Consider the following 24222-nt stretch of genomic DNA (forward strand, 5'->3'; position numbering starts at 1 on the left):
AGGCTGCAAATGTGTTGTTACAGACTCACCTCACTAGATCCTCATAAATGCCTGCAGAAGCCATAAAAGACTGTGAAAAGCAGGGCTGCCAGAAGGGGAGCCGGAGGGACACGGTACAGGGTGTGTGGGCACTTGGTGCCCTCTCCTGGGCACGACAGACTGTGTTTTGCCAAGTCAGAGCACGGACACAGAAACGGAGTTTTCTACACATTTAAGTAATTCCTCAGATGAATCAAAGACACAAATCAAAGTCCAGACGGAGGAGAGAAAGCTCAAACATTTCCCAGAGAAATACTCAGCCATTCAAGCCCGTTAAAATTTCTGACGCAGTAGCGTGTTACATCACAACATTGTTTATTATGTAACTTTTTACAATACAAACAAAAATACAGAAATGCAGTATATGAATACAGCTAAATGCAAAATGGTGATGTTTTTCTTGCGGCCATATTCCCATTTCTAGTAAAATAAAGAAAGACTGCACACAGGTAGAAACAGGTTGGTAGTTAACTCCACAATTTTGCCTAGAAATGACCTATAAATGCATTTTCCTGCTACTTACCATAAAATGTAAAAAGGGAGTTAAAGGAAAGTTTTACTCACTGGTTCCTACCATATGAAAGAAGCTATATTCTATTTAGGAGGGCCAATATATGGAAAAAATATCTAAATTAAATGTTATTACAAAAAATGAAGCAGTAATGAGATCCTTCTGGCTAAAGAAGTTACTAAATGAGAATAGCATATATTTAAAGAATCCAAAACATAAAAGGGTTGTTATAAAAAGCTTAGGTGCACTGTAAGCTTACAACTTCTGTTTTTCCATGTGTCCTTTTAAACAATGGAAGTGTCAAAAATAGGGTCAACTGTGTTAGACTAAATTACATTATTGTATATGCTGCACTGAATGGAATTCATGTATCATAATAATAGAGAAGCATTGTTTGCATCATATTATGGCAATTTATCCTCACTAAAAACCGTCTAGAGTCCTGCATTTTTTAATATCCTGTAAACCGTTAAACCACCAGAGCATGATTGTACAACAGTAAAATGTTTTCTTTTGCATTAAAATGACACCTGTTGAAAAAAAAAAAGTTAAAAAAGGTACTTAGAGCTGTTATTTTTCCAAGTACACAACACCCTAGACAATTCAAGGCATCTCATTCTCCATCAAAATTAACAAAAATTTGTCATGCTGTTAAATCCATTACTATGGATACAACTGGTGCAAAATTGGTCAAACGGATCCAACAAACACTGATGTCCAGGCTGGTATATTGGCAACTAATACATAACTGGTGGTCAAAATGATGCATTTAAAATATCTTCCCTTTCTTCTTATTCTTTTCCAAGGTTCTAAAATGACATTAAAAAAAAACATTGTTAAATATTGCATACATGCTTTAATTTTTTTTTTAAATTATTAATATACACCTTTTAAAACATGCATTTTATGAAGCTTCACTGGTCGCAACACAATGTATGAACCTTATTACGTACACAGTCCTTGCACTGTGTGAGTCAAGCACTGCAGCGATTGCCAGATTTCCCCTCCCAAGGACTAGGGGAATTAAACATTTTAATTCTCAAAGCTTTAATTCTGCATCTCTCAGAAGTCTGATGCAATGTAGCTTTCACATACAGACTTTTTTTTCCTTTTAACATATAGTTATGTGTGGATACAATGTTTTTGAAGCAGTTCATGACTTTTCTTGACTTTTAAGTGACACTTCCATAGTGCTCAACATCCATGGACCATTATTATCTCAGAAACTGCCTTTAAGCAGAAAGCTACAGAACTTTTACTGTCAACTGCAGGACAAGACTCCAATTTACCTGGAAGAATTCTGTTGTTCCAAAATACGCTGTTGAGCTTCCCAGTTTGCTTTCTCGTCCTCAAACTGGCGACGCTTCTCCTCTAATTCTTTGTGTTGTGCCTCCAAATTCTTTTTCATTTGTTCATGGCGCCGCTGCAGCTACAGGAAGTAATGAACAGAGTCACTAGGTGCAGAAAACACTGTGACTTTTGGAGCTGCAATAACAAATGTCAGCAGCTAAACTTATTAATGCAAGAAAATGCAGTATATTTTTTCTTCAGAGGAAGTGACTCAGATTAAAAACTCTAAGGTCACAGGTACTGCCAATAACAGAAACCAAAAGAGTATTAATCCCGTAGCTTCATTTTACAGTTAACAGAAAATACCCTAAAACCAAATTTCCTTTTCTACACTTTTTTTACTTGCTCTATACTCAGCAGTGTCTACTGCCTAATTCTCTACATTTAGATAAATACAACAGAAGTTTAGGAAGCCATGAATAGTGAATAAAAAAAAAAAATGAACTGCATGAACATTTAAAAATTGGTATCACAGGATACACTCAGTCAAAAAGTCATGAGATAGTACATGGAAACCAGAAATATTTTTGTTTGTTTTTCATATAACAAGGAGAGTGTGGAGGCCAGAAGTATACATGGGTTCAAAAAGATTTGAGACAGAAAATGAGGAAGGATAAATGCTTTGACTACAAAAACCATGACCCAGATAAAATATCTAGCTTTAAAATCCTTAAAATTGCTGACTGGTATATCTTAGCATTTACATCCTTATCTATTTAGTTCTCAAAAAAAAGGAAGAGAAAAAAACCCAAAGTAGATTGATTTTTTTTCCGCTCTGATCCAGTATGCCTTGGCTCCTTACAATGCCTAGGCTGCCAAGCATTTCAACCCCTCTTCCAAGTTTCCTCACTTTTCCTCAAATTTAGAGCCAAACTTTCTTTAGGAACTTCAACAGTTCTGAACTACTCTATTAGGATTCTTGTGAGAAGCTGCTTTCTCAAAAATTAGGAAATTAGTTTTACTTAAATCTCTACTTATAATAGTCCCTTGAAAAGATCTTTCAGAGTCCCTTGAAGTCTGTAAAAAAGTTTCACTGTGAGGACTTCACCTGAAGATGACAGAAATTAAATATCCATAAAATTTGTTCAAATGATAACTAGAACAGTAACAAAAACATATCCCTGACTCTTCCTTAGCCTGGTAATTCTCATTTAGATAATGCTTTATAAATATCATATCCAATTCCTGAAATGCTTTTGCAATATGCACAGCAAATGACCATTACTGCATTAGCTTATGTAAACCATAAAAGTCTCAAAACTTTTTTAAATCACACAGAAGAAAATAGACCCAAAATATTTCAGAGAAAAAGGAGAAGAAGGTAAGAAAGTTAAGGAATATTTTAACATAGTATGACTGTGAAAATAAAAACAGAATGCATGTGAACATTAAAATTACATTTTAAGTTCAGGTTTATACCATTTCAGCAAAGACAAGAAGCTGAGAAAGAAAAATTGTGTTGTTTGTCTTTGCGCATAAAATCCAACTATGGAATCAATTATGTTGGAAAGTCTTGGCAAAAAAGTGCCATCTCCACACTTGTACAGCCTCAAGCATATTGGGGTTTAAGACATTTTGATTACCTCAGCTTCAGAGTCCTTCAGTTTCTGAACTTTTTCTTTGACTTTCATCTCAAACACCTGTTCCATTTCCATTTCCATTTTTTTCATTTTGGCTACATGCTCCCTCCTTTCCTCCTCCATCTGTGCCAATGGGCTCCTGCCACAAATCCAGAAAAAGGAGTTAGTTAATAAGAACTTTTTTTCCCTGTCTGTTATATTAGGGCATCTGGAAAAAGCAAGATAAAAATGCTGAAGCATTAATAGAAATGCATTGCTGTAGGCACTGCTAGTTTAAATTCAATTTGCATTATTATTTTAACTGTTTAGTTAAACTTTACTCAAAAAAAACATTTCATACAGTATCCTTCCCCCACCCCCATTTGATTTACATTATATCTAAGTTAACAGAAACTCCTGACTTTCTATCTGTAGAACCACCTGGTGATAGGAATAGAGGAAATCAACGTTACAACAAAAACAACAAAAATTAGCATCTTCCAAGTGATCTTCAGGCATCTTTTCCTTTCCCATTCATACATAAAGAAATTTCAGAGCACTGCAGACTAAAGTCCCAGTTTTTCTCTAAATCTTCACTGTTCCAAGTGAGCCCAAGAGCAAGTTAACATTACAATTATGTTGAACGCTGCTGCCATAGTTTTGAAGAGATACCAGCTTCAAGAAAAAGGCTTGGGCAACTGAAAATCGTTGTTTCATCCAAGAGTTAGTTGGAACATTTTTCCTTTAAAAAGCTATTAATAGACTTCATGTATTAAAAAAAAATGTACATTAATTTTGCTTTATGGTAACTACTTTCTGGATTCTACTGAATTGTGAAAGCTGTATAAGCCTGCTATCCATGTTATGGTGATATGGGTTTTAAATAGCAAGTTTCACATTTAAGTATCAAATAAAACAGGATGATTATGATCTAGTGATGATTGCTACATAGAGTCTTGTAAGACTATGCTGTTCAACAAAGAGCAATCAAAACAAATCACTGGCCTCTTGTTTCAGTTTTGAGTATGTACAACTTAAAATGGCAAAGTTTTAACTACTGTGTAGACAAAAATGAAAAACTGAATATATTTAGAACCGTTACAATCAACCAGCCAGAGGACATCTACTGTAATGTATGCAAAAGTCAGTCAGACCAGCAAATTGTAAATGGAGGTGGCAAGTCTAAGCCCTATTAAAAATAAGATTTTGTTTTCATTTCTTAAAAAAAAAATAAAAAATCAACAAACCAACAAAACAAACAAAGAAACCTCTGTTCTGATTGAAATCGTGGAGAAAAAGCATTTTAAAAGGAGAAAAGTACTGACTAACTTTCAGTGAGGACTAAAATATAATTAGCAATATCTTTTTTGATTCAGAATTTGCCCCTCATTCTTAAAGGAATGGAAGTTTCATATCAAACATAGCTAAGATTTAGTTTTACTATTATTGGCTCATTATATCCTTTCTGCTCACCCATTTTCACCAACTAGCCATAAAGTGAAAGTAAGTAATCCCATATGAAGTCAAGGCCATACAATCTTTTTCTCAAATATCAGTATTTTCAAGTTAAACTTTGGTGGGGGTGAGTAGGAAGAAATGAAAATGGCATTACCATTAAAAAAATAAAATTAAACAGAATCTGAACTAATAGTTGCAAAGCTTGGACTTCTGAGTAAGATGCTGTATAACATATAGCACTGAACTGATCCTCAGATTAATTTTTACTTCAGTCCTTCCGAAGGCCAATACTAGCAGTTTTTTTCAAGGAAAAAAATTAATGGTTATACAAAGGTGAAGTACAATAATACAGAAAAATAATAAGGAAGTTAAGGAAGAGGTGAATAGCAGTACTTGCAGAAGGTAAGCAGCTTTCAAAACAAGACTATTTTCCTTTTAGGAAAGGTAACTATGTTACCTTTTAGAAGTGTGAAGTTCTCAAATATATTTGCTCTTCAAAAATTAATGTAGGAAGTAGATTGAATACTGAGGAATCATTGCTACAGTCTTAACATGAAAGGGGAGCAGAACTGTTCTTTGATTTACAACTTAATGTAATGGAGACTTCACACAAGGTGTATTTGGGAAGGTGGTAAAAAAATCAGTCTGCACAGAAAATCTGATGAACTAACAAGCGAGTATTTACAGCTGAGAGCTTTACAACATAGTCAAAACTGTTTTTATTAGGTCCAAAGAATGTGACACGGGTAGAAGCATATCACCCTGTATTTCAGGATAAATTGTATAAGGGACTTAGACAAAACAAACAAACAAACAAAAACACACACACAGAAGAGCTGAAGCAAAAAAAAGCCAAACAAACCACTAAACAAAGACGTAAAACATTGAACTGATTTAGGAGGATGTGTGCTAAAATAGCTCTCTAAGTTATTCTTTAAGAATTAAAAATTAGTGTAGATATGCCCCAAGTGGAACCTCTGCAAGCCAGTAATAAGATAAAATCACAGTCAGAAAAGATTTAAGTTACTAAATCCCCAAATCAATAAAAAGCTGTAAATTTACAGATAAATATGAACATTCCACTAATTCTTTATAAGCATCTATATAAAGATGATGGAGCTATGGATAGAAACTGTGGGACTTTCACAATTTATGCATTTCTAATGATTTTTGAAATTTGACCAAATTTGTCTTGAGTCTTAGCCAGAAAGTTTCTAAAGAGGATGGATTTTTACAGAGATATTTGTCACTGAACGTATTCATAAATTCCCAAAGTTTACAATAGCACAGTTTTAGAAAAAAAACCCAAACAAACTGCTAGGGGAAAAAAACAATGCCAAGAGCTGGATAACAGGAAACTGTTTTAAATTTGAAACATTAAACAGGTAAATCTTTTTTGTGTTTATAGAATTTTTGTCTTTAAGTTTTTTGGAAAAATTTAAATGACCACTTACATGCCTTCAACTGTGTCAAATCTAAAAAACAAAAAATACAGAGGCTTAGCTTAGCATGCTTAAATAAAACCACAAAACCAAAAAGCAATAATTAAAAAGTAAATTCATTAATAATAGATTCCTAGAGCTGATTATGTGCTCCCTAGAAAGCAAATTTTTCATACTAAAAGGAAAGATTGTTAGTTAAAGTTTGCTGTATTTATTTCAAATTCAGTTAGTTAACCACTACACCATATCAATATTAACACAGGTTTGATGTGCAGATGCTTTCAGAATTAGTTTCCTTAGAATATCTATGTTTTTAGAGTGATTTTAAATATTTTAGTGACGTGAACAATCACTTGCTCTAACACAAGTTTTCGGAAACCGATGCCATCTCGAGGCTTATCTCTTCGTTTAGAATTTTTCAGCTAGCAAGAGGACACTGCACTGAACCCCCGGGAATGTTCTGGTGCAGCAGGAAGAGCACTTGGGTGGCACGGCCAGCAGAGGTCTCAGCAGCAGCTCGGGCCGGCTCGGTTGCAGAGTCACCTCCCCAGGGCACCGGGATGCTTCACCCAGCGTGCCTCGGCTGAGCGCAGCACTGAGGCCACGGGAGGGGAAAAAGGGCTGAAAAAACAAGTTCTGATATTAAGTCTCACCATCCTGTCAGATGGGCTTAATAACATTAGAACCGTTTCATGAAATGCACTAAAAATACAGGCAAAAGGAGGTAGAAGTAGTCTGGGCTTAGCAGTCAGAAGAATCTGGGTGTTGTGTATTTTGTTACCCTGCATTGAACAGATGAGTAGATGGATAAGGCACATCTTTATGATGTACAATACAACTTCCAATAAAAATAAGACTTTACTTTTAAAGCCACTGAAGATAGCAGCTTCATACAGCAAACGAAAAAGACTTCGCAAATTACAACTTTTAAATACCAGACCAAATGCCAATTTTCTCTCATCACATAGTACATGTGTGAAACTACAATTACAACAAAGTTGTAAAGAGACAAGTTATCCACATATGTGAAGACTATCTGTGACATTTTATTTTATTCTTTTAATGGTTGAGATGATGTTGAAAATTTGAAAAAATGACACTAAACCTAAAATACAAAAACCCCCTACATCAAGATGGAAAATACATGCTCTGGACTGCTTGTAGGTTAACAAGTTACTCACAGAACAGCAGAGTTTCACCAAATCAAAGGAGACAAATTAGAGATAAAATTATTAACTGAAGAGAAAAAAACTGTTTCAATTTAACTGAACAATATTATTAAAACTTGTAGCACATACTTCTATTTGTTTTCATGTCTGCATTTTTGTTCAAAGAAATATGTTAACAGCTGCATGAAAAACTAAGATCTATTAAGATCATAAAAATACAGCTGTTTCAAAGGTACAAAAGGTCAATTCAGAACAGCTGCCAGCAGGAGAAACTTTTGGAAAAGTACAAGCACCACTGCATGTACATCTCCTCTTATGCCTACCCTCCCAGTTTCCAAAAAACAGCTACTTAGGAGTTTCCAGAGCCAGAGGTAAGTTATATCTGTGTTTAACCATATGCTTGTAATACCACCAGATAGCATCAGAGCATGTCTCCATTCTCACACAGAGATACAGGATGAGTCTCCCATGAAACAATCAGATTCCTAGAGGACAAGTCAAATATTGCCCCATTTTGAGACACAGACACTTCTTTCAAAAGGCAAGCAGGCAAGCATAAAATTCCTGAGGGGAGGCACAGATAAACTGTTAATATCTCCCTGAATTTCCAGGGGGCACATGGTTAGTAGGAAAATTCCTTCTATGCAGCTTTGACTATTCTAGATTAAAATGTGCAAAAAACCACTGAAGGCAAAAAAAGCATGTTAAAGCTTAAAAAACCTGCTGTAACTCAACATATGGATAATGTAACAACACAGGAATAGCATCAGCTGCCTCATTCAAGAATTTTATGTATTTACTTATTAAGTCACCCTATGTTTCGGGGAACAAACTCTAGAAAAAGGTTCAAAATATTCCTTACAAATTTAAAAGAAGTTTTGTCTTTCAGATGGCTGAATCAAATAAATGGCAATAATTTACTCTCTCGCTTTAAAAAAACTTTAAACCCAAAAACTGATAGCAAAGAGCACCAGTTGTATTTATTCATCTCTGAGCTGCAGTAATGGAATGTTCTGAGCAACAGATTTCTACGGGAGAAAATTGTTCCAGAAGGCATGTTCACCTGGAAATACTCAGGTGGGACAGCACAGTGATCTGAGGTGGCAGGAGATGCAAGGTAAGCATGCTTCAGAAAGCAGAGCAATTCTAGATCCTCTTCGTGCATATTCTGCATCAAAAGGAAGTATCAGCAACGCTATCAGCAACTGACTGGGGCAGGGGGGATGACTGAAGATTGCAAAAAGAGTTTTGAAACCTACTAGCAGATGCATTTCTATATAAAATAACATCTTACTATGTCTGCAATACAGGAATAAAAAATAATTTAAAAATTTTTAAGAATGCCGAATAACCAGTCCTTACTTCAGTGAGGTTAACAGACTGAGCGTGTAGATGCAGACTAACACAAATCTAAGTAGGCACACAACAAAAACAGTGAAAGTGTTGTCACCAAAATTCAGATTTTTAAAAATCTAAGGAAAACATTAAGATTTTGAAAGGTATATATACNAGTAATGTAAATGTAACATGTAATGGCCAGTCTTCGCGAACGAAGAACCGGGGAAGGTCTTTCCACCTTCCAGCCTGCGCATTGGATTTTTTAGGTGAGACACAGTGTGCGCGGAACTGAGCCCACCCTTTAATCCTGAGGTTCATCTGCCGGGGCCAAGCGAGCTTGGACAGTGGCAGCGAGGTCCTCAGGACGTAGATGGATTGCCTTATGGGCTAACGAGCTCCATCTGCCCGGGGAGGGGCCCCGACCGGGAATCGAACCTGGGTCTCTGCAGTGACAGTGCAGTGCCTTTACCCCCTAGACCACCAGGGGCTCCCTCCCCCCCCCAGTATTAACACACACACACACACACACAAACAAAACTCTAAACAACTTCCTTTGATATCCCAAAAGACAATGGGAAAAAAAAAGGTTTCACTTTTCAGTACAGTAATAGCAAATAATAGTACAGTAAAAAGCACAGTAATAGCAAGTCAGAAGTCCCGGAGGAAATATAGAATTTTCTATTCAGCACTACTGTTACCACAGTATCACCTGACACACTTGCTATGTGTACTCAGAAGCCTTGAGTCAGGGGTAATAGGATGGCAAAAAACATGAGTAGTAAACACAGTGTTATGGATACACATATTTGCAAAGTAGTCTTTTTAAGACTTGACCTCACTACAAACTTTACCTAAATTCGAGTACACTTCTGAAGAGTTGATATAACTGACATAAACTATTATGTTTTTTGTCAGTGCTGAGCAGGGAAGTCTCGTGTAGGCTCACACTAGACAAAACTGAGTCACGTTCACTTAAATCATTCCCTCACAGCCACATTCAAAGCATTAAGATGGTGTAAAATGGACACTTTGGTGAAAAATGGCTTTGTAGCTGCCACATGGATGGAAATAGCAGATACTGCCATCTGATTTCAGGAATCTTTTTCAGGAAGAACAGCTGTAACTTTGCATACCATTAGCTGAAAAGAATAGTACCCTGTATTTTGATTGAGAAATTTGTACTTGAATATAGTACAAAAGGTAAGAATATCACTAATTATTATTTAACAGCTAATTACTTTGATGCAATTGGTGCATGCAGAGCAAGCAAAATACTTAAGAATGTAGCTGTTCTCAAGTAGCAATATACAATGCATAATACAGTAGAGCCTACTTTTAAATCTTCCAATAACTTCATTAAGTTGGCAAATAACTCGCTGTCAGAGGTAATTAAAATGGCACATGAGTTAAAAAGAAAACACCAACAAAAGCTCCAAAATGCTGCACTGTAATTCTTCTCACAAAAGATAATGATACTGCAATAATTTCCCTGACATGACAAGCAGCCATATAAGTAGCCAGACCAGCATTTCAAAGATGACAGTAGCAGGTCTGGATTCTCAAAGTTTCCAAACAAATATTGACCCATCCTTCTCAAAGGCATCCCTGACACAGAGTATGGATAATTCATGCAAAAGAACCAATAATCCCCAAAGTGGTATATAAACCAAAACAGAAACACTAATGCACAAAAATTTTGCAGTAAATACCAGTGAAATAAAACTGCAAGAGTAAAAGTGAGGATTCTCTTCAGAACTGATTCTAACTAAAAGCCAGTATTTAACACGTTCAGAAAAAAACCCACAACAATTGTAAGTAAACAAGAGACCTACAGTATTCAGACACAGTAAGGAGGCAACTGACTGGAGGCTATTTACAAACAAAACCACCACCACCTCTCGCCAAAAACCCCAAAACCAGAGATCCCACCACATATTCACAAAAGGAAACAACCAAAAAAGCAGAGTAAAAATATTAAAGTGCAATACAACCTTAACAGGAACTTACTTTGTTAGCTGCCCTTTATTTTTGTTGTTGTCAACACCGTTGTATGTAACAGCTGCCAGTTTTCTGCTTCTGTAGTTCTCATAATGTACATTGTTAGTGACATCCTTCAAGTCCTGCATATGAGTTCTGTCAATAAGAGCAATTTATCAATTAGTGCACTGATTCGAAATACTATCTGAAAAATCAGTCCATGTTCATTTTGCAGATTGACCTAATTAAATTATATCCCTCCATTAACGTCCCATTCCCCACAATGTTGTCATTCCAACAAGAAAATTAGAGCTGCCCAGACAGATATGAAAATTGTGTTTTACTACTGCAGTAGGTGAGAAAAAGCATGTTAGGCAAGAAACAACAAGCCCAAACTTCCTAGTTGTTATCTTTTAAGTTCACAAAAGCTAAATGCAAAGTTCAAGACTAAGATACAAACCTGGAAAAAATAAAAACTTAATAATCAAATTCAGAGTTGTCACCTAGTAGATTGGTGTGAGTATAGGACTCAACACCCAACACAATGAAGCACAGGCAGTCTTGCTGTAGACAATTGCAGCACAATATATATTCTGGAAAAAGCCTTTAACTAAGTACGCATCACTACAACTAAGCACACATCAGCACTAACAGACAACTCAGTTTCCTATAGTTTATCACATTTTCAAGAGCAAGAAATCACAAAGAGAACAACTAAAAAAAAAATCCTTACCAACACCACTGCTTGCAAATATGTGGATAAACAAGATATCATGAAGTGTAAGATACTGCCTACAACTAAAAATATGTGGATTAACATGAACTCACTATCTCAAATCCTTTTTTCTCCAATATATGATTTCCCAATCTCTCAGACATATGAGACAATGGTAATGTTACCTGTAAGTTACGTACCTTATCAACATGTTCCTCAGAATTGTGAAGTCACAGTGTTCACCATTTTCAACTGCAAAAAAAGGTAAACTTTTGTTGAGATGCCAAACAAAACATGTGCCTTACAGAGGTGAGATGTCATCCATCTACACTCATTCCAACGAGAGATTACTTCCAGTCTTTCCTTACTAAAACAACATGTGTGTTAACAGAACCTTAGTAGCAGAGTTTCTTTGCTCCCCTGAGCCATACTGACAAGCTGTACTCTGAGTCAGTACAGCAGAATAAGCTACCACAACAGAAACACAGTTTTGTCAGTTTAACTTTCTGATCTTTTGGAGGTCCTGCCAGCACAGTTCTATAACGATCAGACACTAACTGTAGACACTAGTCTTGATCCAGCTGTATCCAAAACCCTTTAAAAGACAGACTTAACACAACCTGTCTCCCCTTTCCCCACTAAATGAATTGCAGAAGTTTTCATTTAATTTTTATGTGGATTTAGTTCTTTACTAACTAAGGAAAGGAAGATTGTGTATTTAAGTTGATGCACCTACCTACAGATCAAGAGAGAATGAGCAGTTGTCATTAGATGCCACCTATTTCACTGTGCCTATCATCACATTAATGTAGAAGAGGTTGATTCTGAGTGGCATTTCCCTGATAGATAATGAAATGACACTGGAGAAAAATGCACGCTCCCAGAACTCTCTGGTGTGCAGACAGAGAAGGCAACACAGAAAGCTCTTAGCACACATAAAAGAAAGGCACAAGGCAGGTTTCCAATGTGTCCCTGAAGTAAAAACATACATTTTCGTAGGAAGGAGGGGAAAAAACAGTAAGAAGGAATTAAAATAGCTCAAGTAAGTTCAGTGAATCCCACAGAAAAGTGCAGAACATAGACTCTTCGTGTGTTTGTCTTGTATTGGCACTACTGCATAAAACCATTCCATGGTTTTACAGACTGGTAAATTCCGCTCAGATAGTAAATGAAGTCATACTTCCAAAAAAGCATCATTTCTGAGTATTCTGTCCTTGGTCGACAGACTGAAAGCCACTTAAAGAGGTTCCTTTTAGTTAGGCTAGCTCTTCCCATCCCAAAGTTGTGCAATCATGATCATGAAGCCTTTAAGAGATTTGTTTCAAAATAAAGAAAAGCAGCAACATTTTGTATATCTCCAAATGCCAACGCAAGAGTCTTAAATATAGCCTGATCCTCTCTGGTGCAGCTGGTTTTTGCTTTCTGCCAAACCTCATTTCCTGCCAGACATGCACTTCAAAGTGTTACAGCATTCCTCTTTAAAGTATTGGTCCATACACTGCTTGTTGGTTGGGGTTTTTTTTTGTCTACTTTACACTGCATCCAATTTATAGTCCATTGCCCTTGGAAGGCAGAAATAATGAGGAAAAGAAAAATATTCTCTTTATTCAGTACATGCACACCACAAGGAAAAAAAATTACTGATCATGGAGAAACAGTTTAATAGTGATTGTTTCACTGCAGAGCATGGTGCAAGTCTTGCCGTTAGAAATATGTGAATTGCATTAAAACACAAGAAATGGTTGCCAGAAGAACATGCAGTTATCTTCAAGTCTCTATTGCAGTAGAAAGTAAGTTCTAAATAAATTAAAAATAAAAAAAAAGTATTCTATTCATTACCAGGAACCAGCAATTAAGACTCATATGTTTGGGGAAAAAAACAAATTCTTTCAGAAGCTTTAAACTGAACTTATGATAAAGGAGCTGGTCAAATTAATATTTATAATGTGTATCTCTACAAAGAAAAATCTAAGGAAAACATAGTTTTTATATGAAAAAAATTAACGTGACAAAGTTAGAAAACAGTTGTAATTTATGTCATATCATTACCTGCCATAAGTCTCTACAGGTTTTATGACTTCTCACTGAGGCTTCAACAGGCATCTGCTTGCAAAGTTATATGTTGCTGAAACCTTTACTTTGTTCCAGTATTATCAGAATAACCAAGTGGTATATTCAGTAAATTTGCAGACCAAATAACACTCAAAGTAAGCATTTCAAACATTTCAAATATAGACTAATGGGTAATAAGTTTTAAATGTATTAAAAAAAAAAAAATCACAAGAAAGCCTTACCTTCTGCAACACCCCATGGGTACTGCCTTCCTCTAACTCTCTTGCCATTGACTTCAATGATCGTATTACTACCTACCACAGCAAGAGGTAAACGGTCCTACAAGATAAAGTATGACTTTTACTGCCAAAAGATACTGAAAGCATGCCCATGTGTAAACTTGACATAAGCTAGCTCTGTGTTATAACATTGCTGTGCAGCTAACCCCAAGTGCAAGAACACTGATGTTTACTGACCTCTGCCTAATTTAATGACTTGTATATACACACACACCCTTCTAAATTCCTTATACTGTTGTATTCTGTAAATCTAGTTAAGAAACAGACATTAACGTTACTCAGTAAGCTAAGCAACAAGCAAACCATTTCCTATTTACTTAATCGCACAGTTAATTATTTACCAATTCATATTCCCACTGGCTACAAGGACTGTTACTTTGGCTGGATCTTATATCCAGTTTTCAAAGGTTTGGCAAAGAACTACTTCAAGTTCTTGTTTTCAGCTGAACCGAGAATGCCTCCAATGTATCAAGCAACAAAGGAGCCAAGAGTAGCTTCAAGTGGTTGAAAGGAATAGAGTACAAAGCTGAGTATTTCAGACTTTTGTCTTGGCTTTTATTCTGCTCTAGGCTTAGTCCCAGGACATCTTCCATTTGTGATATTTGTGTTTATCTATCCTAGGTGATTCCCACAGTAACAAAAAAACTTAAAAACACTTGCAGGCTGTCAAAGCTACTGAACAAACAGAAGCAAGGCTCAAGAAACATATACGACATGGACTCCAACATAAAAGAACAAACCAAAAACATGCGTAAACTAGGAAGAAGCCTTTCAACAGCCTGACAGTCCTTTTGATTTTCTTTTGTCATTCATCTCCATTAAGGTTTCAGTATATCAATCAGCCAGACAGCTATTAGCTGTAATGCAGATACTCTATGCCACTGCACACCTCTGTATGAAACACAACCTTGGCCTCCTTCAAAGTTCAGAACCAAAAAACATGTGGTAGGTGGATAAAAGCCAAATAGGTATGAAATTAAAAAAGTGACCTTTTAGAGTTCATTAAACGAGCTCTCATTCTGAATTTTAGCCAAAGCACTTAAGACAGATGATTTAATAGTGTCATTCATTGCCCCTGCTGAGGAACAGTGACACTTAGGACAGCTTTGCATTTGATTTCTATCTCCTACACATACTGGTGAGCTCTTCATTAATGACAGAATGCTTTTCACACTCAACCCCCCAGTGCCCCTCCGTAAGCAGTTTTGAAAAGAAAATTAATTTACCTTTATCTTTTTAACAATCTTATTTTCTTCTTCATCATCTGTTTCCGGAAATTCATATATTTTAATTTTGTGTTCTTGGATTTCTTTCATTATCTAAAAAGAAAAGTATTATCTGTTTGAGAAATTTGTACTTTGTAGTAACTCAATATTTTTTGCTGTAATCTGATTCTCCGTCCTTATGTCTGATTTGTAAGATCCTTGCATATTAAGATGACTAATTTACATCACAAAACTTGCACGTTTAAGACCACTACGTGACCCCCCAAGGGATAATTAGTATGACCATCTCTTCTTGAGCCGGGAGAAGACAGGATCAGAGTCAGTGCCTCACAGCTAACAGAATATTATCCACCAAGACAAGACAGCAAAAATTAACACCCGTTTTCTACGATGGGACAAACAACAGATTTACCCTAATGAAATTCTACTTGAATATGCAAAAACTAATACAACACAACTTAAGTCCTCAGACTAGTCTCGCAATTGTGTCCCTTCAAAATATAAAGTATTTGAATAGATAACTGCAGACATATTTCATCCCTTTGAGTTCCCACAATAGCTAGTGCTGTCACTCCTATTCTTTCCTGTTTCTAACACACCTGAGCATCAGCTGCTTGAAGCAGGATCACCTGCCTATTTTAATAGAGCTTGTGACTGATGGACTGACTCTAGCAGTTAGTTGTGTTGAAAAACATTTGCAAGCATTAATGAAAATTTAAGAAAACCCGACAGCATCATGAAAAAAGTGACTGTACTGTTTTGGTGCTTCATTTGTCTGAAGGGTATTTTTAAAAACAAGATGATTAGTTTTCCAGAATTTTAGAACGGAAAACCATTAGACCACTTAGTTGACAGCTGCACTGCAAAGCCCTGGGGAATATTTCTGGTTCATGAGTTTGCAGTCTTACAAGAATGTAAGTTTCCAATTCATGCAAGGACTTACTTTCAAAGTTTGATTTGGGAAAGTCTCCCCCATTTAACTTCAACTTATGATAAAGCTACTTACATATTTAAAAATCAGAGGACAAAATGAAAGGAAAAAAATGGTAGAATGCAGAATATTTCTAATCTTAAATCAAGAGTTTTGCACACAACACTTCTTAATGACATCTTGTTCCAGAACCTGTGTTCTAAACTAGGACTGGACAGAGTTCAATAAAACAAACTTATTATCTTATCCTGTTCTGGGTCTTCCTCATCCTCTTCATACAATACTAAAAAGCTTAAATCTACTTCTATTCTGATCAGGTAGCTGAAGATAAAACACAAGCCACTTGCAGACACTGATGCCAAATATATTCTACAAATACAAAGGCACTACATCAGTTGTATCAATGTTACAACTATCTCACCATCTTTAAAATGCATTACCACAGCCCAGGACTGAGCAGGTATACTGATTCTCATCTAATACCTGAGGTCTCTTTAATACAGTGCATCACCATGAAAGTGAATACCACAGCGCAACCAATAATACTCTGATCCTCTTAAACACCTTTTTTTTTTTCTTTAAACACACAACTTCTGTTAGGTGTCTAACTCTTGAAAGCTCCTTTCCTTTCTTACTGATTTTTATCTCAGCAGCAAATTATTTCACTTGCCAAGAAACATACTACACTTGAAACCTCTTGCCCTGAGGACAAAAACAAGATTATTTCACCAAGAATTATAATTAAATCTGAAGATATAAATTACTTAGCTTTGCTGTCTCAAGTCATTGCTTCAGGGTTTAAACTTTTCATGAAGGTTACATCTCACCATTTCCATAGGGATCAACTTAATAAATTATCCTATGTTGTAAATGTTAATTTTTCAACTCACCTGTTTTTTAAACTGTTGGCATTCCTCAGGTGTAAGTGTGTCTGCTTTGGCAATAAGTGGAATGATATTCACTTTTTCATGCAGGCGTTTCATAAACTCTATATCCAAAGGCTTAAGTCTGAAAAACAGCATCAGAGCTTTGCAATTTATATTAATTAAACAAGAATGTACAAATGATGAGATTTGTCCTGACAACTATTCTTGAAACACTGATTTATGAGTGACAGATGGCTGAATGAATGTCAAAAGGCTACCTGCAACTACTAAAGGAAATCCCCTAAATTGTATCATACCAGAGGAGTAAGCCATATGTTAATATTACTAGTAGTCATGAGACTTCTGCTACCTGAAATTACACTCATTTAAGCAAGTGATAAGACCTCTCCTATGAAAGTAGCAAAGTTCATGTCATTAGCCAGAAGACAATGCCATTTAAAGCCTGACTGATAAGAGTTTACAGCTGCGAATTATGCTCTGAAAGTCATGTTTATTAGTCTGTTTCCTCTTGAGAGTGGGCTGGGAGATATTTTTTTTTCAGGCCTTAGATTGCTGAAGACCATAATTTCTGTGGCCTGTGTACAGATGAAGTAGAAATATCTCATCTCTAAATTGCTATTTAAAACAAAAAGACAATTATTTAGGTGGATGACAATGACATAAAAACTGAAACAACCACCACATGGGTATCGAGTAGGTGGGTGACGGTATGCTCACCATCAGTGTGAATCAAAGTGGTCAATATTTCCTGCTTGCTGAAGTAAAGCCAGAGAGTTTCTGATGCATAAATACTTCAAAATTACAGCAAGTTTAGTCAGGCTTAAAGGATTCAACAAGATTATTTCTCATATAAAGTAAATTAGTATTAGGAATACTAAAACCATATTCATTCGGTATGCAAATTCAGCTGCTTCTCCAAACCATATAAAAATGAAGAAAAAACTTCATTTTAATGTTTTTGACCTGCCACTCAATTTCCCAAGTTCTCAACATGTTTCCATTAATAAACATTAATGGCATGTCTAGATTATGAGTGCTTTTTTGGTTACTCATTCACCTTCATATGCTTTCCCACTACTTTCTTAAAAAAGAAAAAAAAAAGTCTCAGAATCTTCTGAGTTGGACAAAGCTACCTAGGGGAGCAACACCAGGTTGAAGGGCAGCTGTCAAAGCAGAATTGTTCACTTTAAGGACCTGAGCTGACAGTGGAGACTGAGCAGGAAGGTTTTACATGAAGATTCCAGAATTGCAGAAAGATGGTGCAATTCATTATCACCCCATGCACTTACCTGGAATGCTCCCCCTGCCCCTCACCTCTCTCCTCCTGCTCTGACACAAACTAACTCATCAGTTCAGACGTTTATGGGGATACCAGCTAAAAACAGTGGGATGTATTAAATGGAAGGACTTAATCTGCCATTTTTTTCGAAATGAAAAATTATAACAAGAGGGCTTCTACAAATGTATTAAGTCATAAGGATGAGCAGAAGTAAGTTCACCTGCAAATGCTTTAATTTGGTGTAAATACAGTCATGCAGTAAGAATGAAGTGGACACTACTTGACAGGTTAAACGTGCTGCTGTCTGCACAGGAAACAGGAACAAAGACTGCATGACCACAAAAAGCAGGTAGGAAGTGACCTATGTCCTTTCAGAGAGGGGAGTATCTTAAAAGAGGAAATGAATGCTAACAGCAGCACCAATTTTGTCTATTAATTTTCTCACTTAGATGACAATTCTAAGCATTTATTTCAGTAATTCAAAAACACTCTGCAAACCTAGCACAACTTCACACTTTTCTCCCCCAAGAATAACATGAAATACCTGTGCAAGGAACACGCTTTTACAGCTTTTAGCCTCACAAATTTAGTGATCAAAACTTAGTTTATAGGAAACATTGCCTCTCTTTTTCCTTAAGAACAATTTGTATCTCCCACTTTGGAAACTTCCAATGGATAAAGGGGGGAGTGTGGGGGTATGAGAATTTATGAAGAATCTAAAAGTTAGCTCAAAAATGATTGACTAGCACAAGGAAAGGATCATCATCCCTTTATTTAAATTACATTTAAAATTGATGTCCATGTTGAACAAAACTGACATTACAAACATGCATGTTGAACAACAGCAAAATATTTAAGAAAGGTAAGTCTAAATAAGAAAAAATCCATCCTTCAAAATTTCTTTCCAAATTTGGAATTCTCTGTCCAGTTCAAAATTATTAGACCCATACCAATGCTAGCTAGAGAAGCTAAGTATAATAGTTAGCATTTTTTTAATGCCTGAGGAATATACTTCAAAATTCCTTCATCATTCCCTTCAGTAAGTTTTACTACTTTTGACCCATACAATAGAATAGGCTACTTATCCTCTTCTTCTAGTTTTGAAGATATAACTTAAGAGTCTCTGACCAATTTAATCAGTTATAATGCCATGACAAAATGCTAAGCAATTAAATTTCAGATACAGTCAATCTGTATCTAATACACCCTAGAAATGCAGTTCTCCCCCTCTACCACTAGATAGAAGTCTGATCAAGTTAAAAACTAAGCAAGGGTGAAAGATAACACAATAATTGAAAGAAATCAGAATGCCTATACTGGAATTGCCACTAGACAAAATATTACGCGCCAGGTGAATTAAAGTATGCTTACAAGGATCCATGAAATTTCCCATCTTCAATTTATCATTCAAGTCAAAGGGAGGCAGGAAGAACAGAAAGGAAAAATCCTGTTGCTTGAACTGTGAATCAGTTTCTCCTTCTAATGTGATCAAAAGACATATAGATCACAAACAGACCTGGCACTTGTGAACACCTATGTATTTTTAACTGTTAAAATTCTATTTTTCTTGTTGTGTAATTAATGTGCAATCATGTTTTCTGGTGTTTGGTTTGCTCATGTTTGACAAGCCAAAGCAAGGTCATATTTGAAAATAAGCATGATTTGCAGAACATTAAGAAAATCCTATTTGGAACTTTACATAACTAGGACTGACAAATTTGTATATTTATCTCAGGTAAGAGACAGAAAGAAAACATATAATACACTAATACAAACCCATGTCCTGAAGGAGCAATGAAGTATAAACAACACTGCACTCTATTATCTGGCATCTGACGTCTGTTCACTCGAGATTCTGCATTCAGGTAGTCCTCAAACTTACTGTCAATGTAGTCGATAACTGGCTGCCAGCTGCAGAGGTTACATGAATAAAAACTTGTAAGTTACATTATTTATGTAAACAAACAAGCAAATAAACAAAACCAGTCTTGGCTAAGAAGCAGATGTTCACAATTTCCCTGTGGGTTGGCTTGTTGTTGTTTTGATTTTTTTTTTTAAATTAGGATACTTCAATACTGCACTTTAAGAGACCAGCTCCTCAACACAAAACTGAGTTACAAAGCTCTGAAGATGCAAAGTGTGAGTTCACTGAAAAATCCTTTTAAACACAATCCCTTTCATTGTAATAGCATCAAACTGAATACTTAAGAACAGCAGCCAAAGGAATGCTTCACTGATCACATCTTGTGACAGCACAGAAGTCACTTCTGCACACGGCACGTGTGGGTAAAGAGCCAAATGCACCAGTCAGTTTAAAGGGTAAAGCTGACAGTATTTCAGTCAAGTTATAAAGGTACTTGGAATTACAGTAGTTAAAAGTTTTCAGCTAACTGAAAGTTTAAAGATGTTAATATTTTAACTGAATGTAGAAGCCTGCATTTAAAAATGTCACAAGGTATTGTATCTCACACACACACACAATGCAATTCAGAATTATCATGAGAGAACATACAAAAAAATTTCTTACCAATTACTATTATCCACAGCATCTCCAAATCCTGGTGTGTCAACTATTGTGAGTAGTAACTGAACACCACCCTCTTTGATTAAAACTTTTGACTGTTCAACCTGTAAAATGAATAAGGTAAGATTAAATTTTTAGCAATTTAGTCACCCATCTGAAACACTGGGATAAGCATTCAATAAATAAGAAGTCTGGCAAAGAATTGCTGACTCTTCTGCCTCAGAGGCATGCTGTGTCTGTGTTTTGCTTATAAAATCCCATTTATTTTTTTTTTTTTTAAGAAAAAGGTCATTATTTAAATAAAGTCAATGAACCCTCTAAGTATGCAGGATATCTAAATATCTTAATTCCTGATTAAACAGTAAAAACCTTTAACCCAGCATTAAATATGATGAAATTGCCAACTTCGGTCACTTGTAAGAAAACGACATTTTCAAAATTGATCCTCCCACCAAGCACCTTAGACACTACATTTCCAGTCCTGTTAATGTATTTTTAAGAATACACCTATTCTTCAGCTAGCATAATGCTTGGGAATGGAATAATTTAAAGTGATGGTTTCCTGTTACAAACAGATTGATATTGGAAAGTAATACAATCTAGCTGCAATCTGCTGAGCTAGACCTCATGTGACCATAATGGATTGGGTTCCTGTGAGCCCAGGTCACTGATGGAAACCTGGCTTGGAAGGCAACTGCATCAGCACAAGGCTGATGCAAGATCTGGGTGTGGGAACTCATGCCTCCAGTTGTGACCACCCATCTGCAGCACAGTTCAGTCATCTTGCAATAAGCATGTCATCAAGCAGATTAAGCATGTCATGACAGAGAAAATCTAGGCTAAACAGCACATGGACTGCTACCCCCTTCCTACCAATATCTCAGTAATTATTGATAATACCAGTGTCAGATGCCTGAGAAAGTGCTGTATCACTGTTGTATTAGTCAGTGGAGCACAACAGTAAGAAATGACAAACTCATGTTAGCATGTTGGTTTCTTTTCAATTGTTCACACATTTAACCATTGTTTTTTCCCTGATATTAAAGCAATTTCTATTAAATCATTAGTGACACTGTTTTCTACACATGGATTCATGAAATCAACTGTGAGCCATCTATCCAGAGCTACACATGAGTTGGTGCACAGTGATGCCACCTTGGTGCTCACTGTTTAACATTTCTTACGTATCCCAAACTCTAATGGGGAAGAGAAAAGAGACTTCTATTTAACTGGATGAACACCTGCAAGAACATTCACTATGGAACTTTCAGAGAGAGTGGCAACTTGGATAATAAATCCTATCTGGATGACTTGGCCAGTTCAAGATTTGAGAGAGATCCTATCAATGCTGCTTAAGCTCTTGCACATCCCTCACTGTTATATGAGTGAAACAGACTCACAGCCACACCTGCACATTATTGCAAACACTCTGCAATCACTGCTTATGTGAGGCAATGTAAATCCACAAGATACAGAGACACCCTGCAGAAAGTCAAACTAAATCCCTCCTACCCAAGCAAAACGCTGAGTCTAATTCAGTAGAGAACACACACAACCACAGAAAACAGTAACTGCAAAGAAGGCTACATATTTAACCTCTGAGTATGCAGGATGCTACTTTTATCTACTCATCTGTAGGGATCCTACTCAAGTCAGATCAATCCCTTTCACTGCTAGTTCTCAAAAAACTGACTCGGCTACACTATGGTTGCCTACAGCAACCAATCATCATGAGCTGGTTCCTCACGTAACAAAAAGACAAGAGAAAAAAAATCAGTAAAAATGAGTCCCCAGCACTGGGCTTCCAGAATGCTAGTCACAGAAGGATCCAGGTTGGGCTGGACTTCAAGCCCACCCGATTCACGTTACTACCTGAGCAGGCCTTATTGCAGGTTAGGAAGGTGTAAAAAACCCCCAGACATTAAAAAAAACAGCAAACAAATGAACAAATCCCCCCTCCCCCCCCAGCAGCCCAAGACACCACCAAGTTACTCTTCCACAACTCTTATCCTTCTAAAAGCATCCCGTTCAAAGCCATGAGAACCCAGGAATATGTGTAGTGCTTTAGAAACTTGTGTTTTAATCGTGGTGAGTGTATTTCCCCCCCCTTCAAGAGTTCTGTAGAGAAATTTTATTGTACACAATCAAGGCCAGAACTCAAAACAGTAATCCCCAGCCACAGTCAACTCAGCCGAGAGTTTACTACTCACAAGTTTTAGCACACAGGAGATTAACTTCTGATTCCTCGCATTCTTTTTGCTATCTTGTATATAGTAACCACATAGCCTTCCTATCACCCAGCTCTCTGAAAATATAAGAAACCCAAAACACTTGCACAATACTAGAGATGATTATTTTAAGAGATGTATTCTTGCCAAGCACTACAAGGTATCAAACTTTATTCTCCAGCACAAAAATTCCCAGCAAGAACCATTAAATTATTATGAACTCATGATGCAATGCTTTTACAAAAGAAGCAATTAATAAAATATTATCTTGAACATATGTTTATAAAAAACTAAAACAAAGGTCAAGAGATCCTCAGAAATGCCACACCAAACATTTTCCCTGATTCTGTATGCTTGTAAAATGTAAGTGTGGTGAAACCACCTTCTTACAAACGGCCTGAAGTAACTGAATCTCTGCAGGCAGTGCCAATACCTCACTGGGTGGTGAGGATTTACATTTTTTCTTCCTTTCCATAAGTTCATATAGGTATCTTGCTATCAGAGTAGGGTTTTAAAAAATCTACAGAACAAGAAGCATGAGCTGATCAAATTAAATGTCCTGTGCTAGTGCTGTGGACAATCAGACCAAATCAACCTCTATTTTAAATGGTAAATTCTGCTGGTAGGAAACAGTAGATGAAGAACCTGCCATAAAGCCTCTGCAAAGTTGCATTTTTCTAACCCAAATGAACATGTCCATATATGGTCAAAGGCACAGGCAGCAGCAACATCTGGAAAAGATCCAAAAAATCACTGTATACTAGTGTCATTCACAGTTAAGTATCCAACTGCATCCTATCATCTGATTTACAAGTATTCCCAAGGGATTCATGGAAAACATTAGTTCAAGTCTTGGAATTTAAAACTTTTTCAGAAAAGTCTCCTCCAAACAACCATTTTCCCATGCACTCCAGGCAACTGGGTCACACGGGTCTCCTTGGCAGTTACTACACAGCATTCATGACCTGATGTTTGTTAGAGCTCAACTGCTTTTTAGCACACTCCACTTAAGACAGTCAAATAATGATCAGAGAAAACATATTTCATATCCCTTCATTTCTGAGTAAGTTTCCTTTGAATCCATTTGACTTCAAATCACTTACTTTGAACTGTTTTTCTGTGAAATTTTCCATGAAATTAATAAGAAGGACCTGTCTCAGAAAACAACTTCAAACTGCAATGGGTTTCCAGCCCAAACCACAGCTCATATTTCTTAATGAGAGAGTCTCTTATAAAAT

General features: G+C 36.3%; 1 protein-coding gene across 3 annotated transcripts in view; it reads right to left on the reverse strand.

Annotated features, from left to right (window-relative positions):
- Nucleotides 1-337: 337 nt before the first annotated feature.
- Nucleotides 338-24222, reverse strand: part of SEPT7 (septin 7) — a 78566-nt gene continuing 54681 nt past the window's right edge. Inside the window, exons 5-15 of one of the 3 annotated variants that reach the window (XM_027892070.1) lie at nucleotides 20760-20860; nucleotides 20009-20143; nucleotides 16957-17074; nucleotides 15136-15228; nucleotides 13853-13949; nucleotides 11759-11810; nucleotides 10874-10999; nucleotides 6372-6392; nucleotides 3484-3619; nucleotides 1840-1979; nucleotides 338-1359 (exon numbers count right to left, since the gene is read on the reverse strand). In XM_027892070.1, the coding sequence (XP_027747871.1) occupies nucleotides 1320-1359; nucleotides 1840-1979; nucleotides 3484-3619; nucleotides 6372-6392; nucleotides 10874-10999; nucleotides 11759-11810; nucleotides 13853-13949; nucleotides 15136-15228; nucleotides 16957-17074; nucleotides 20009-20143; nucleotides 20760-20860 (1059 nt within the window). In that variant the 3' untranslated portion in view covers nucleotides 338-1319. The remainder of the gene's footprint in view (nucleotides 1360-1839; nucleotides 1980-3483; nucleotides 3620-6371; nucleotides 6393-10873; nucleotides 11000-11758; nucleotides 11811-13852; nucleotides 13950-15135; nucleotides 15229-16956; nucleotides 17075-20008; nucleotides 20144-20759; nucleotides 20861-24222) is intronic. The other 2 variants (XM_027892078.1, XM_027892087.1) reach the window with 2 other exon arrangements.

Source organism: Empidonax traillii, unplaced genomic scaffold (genome assembly GCF_003031625.1).
Source record: "Empidonax traillii isolate 1590-97213 ecotype Southwest subspecies unplaced genomic scaffold, ASM303162v1 scaffold14:size4059594, whole genome shotgun sequence".
Taxonomy (NCBI): domain Eukaryota; kingdom Metazoa; phylum Chordata; class Aves; order Passeriformes; family Tyrannidae; genus Empidonax; species Empidonax traillii.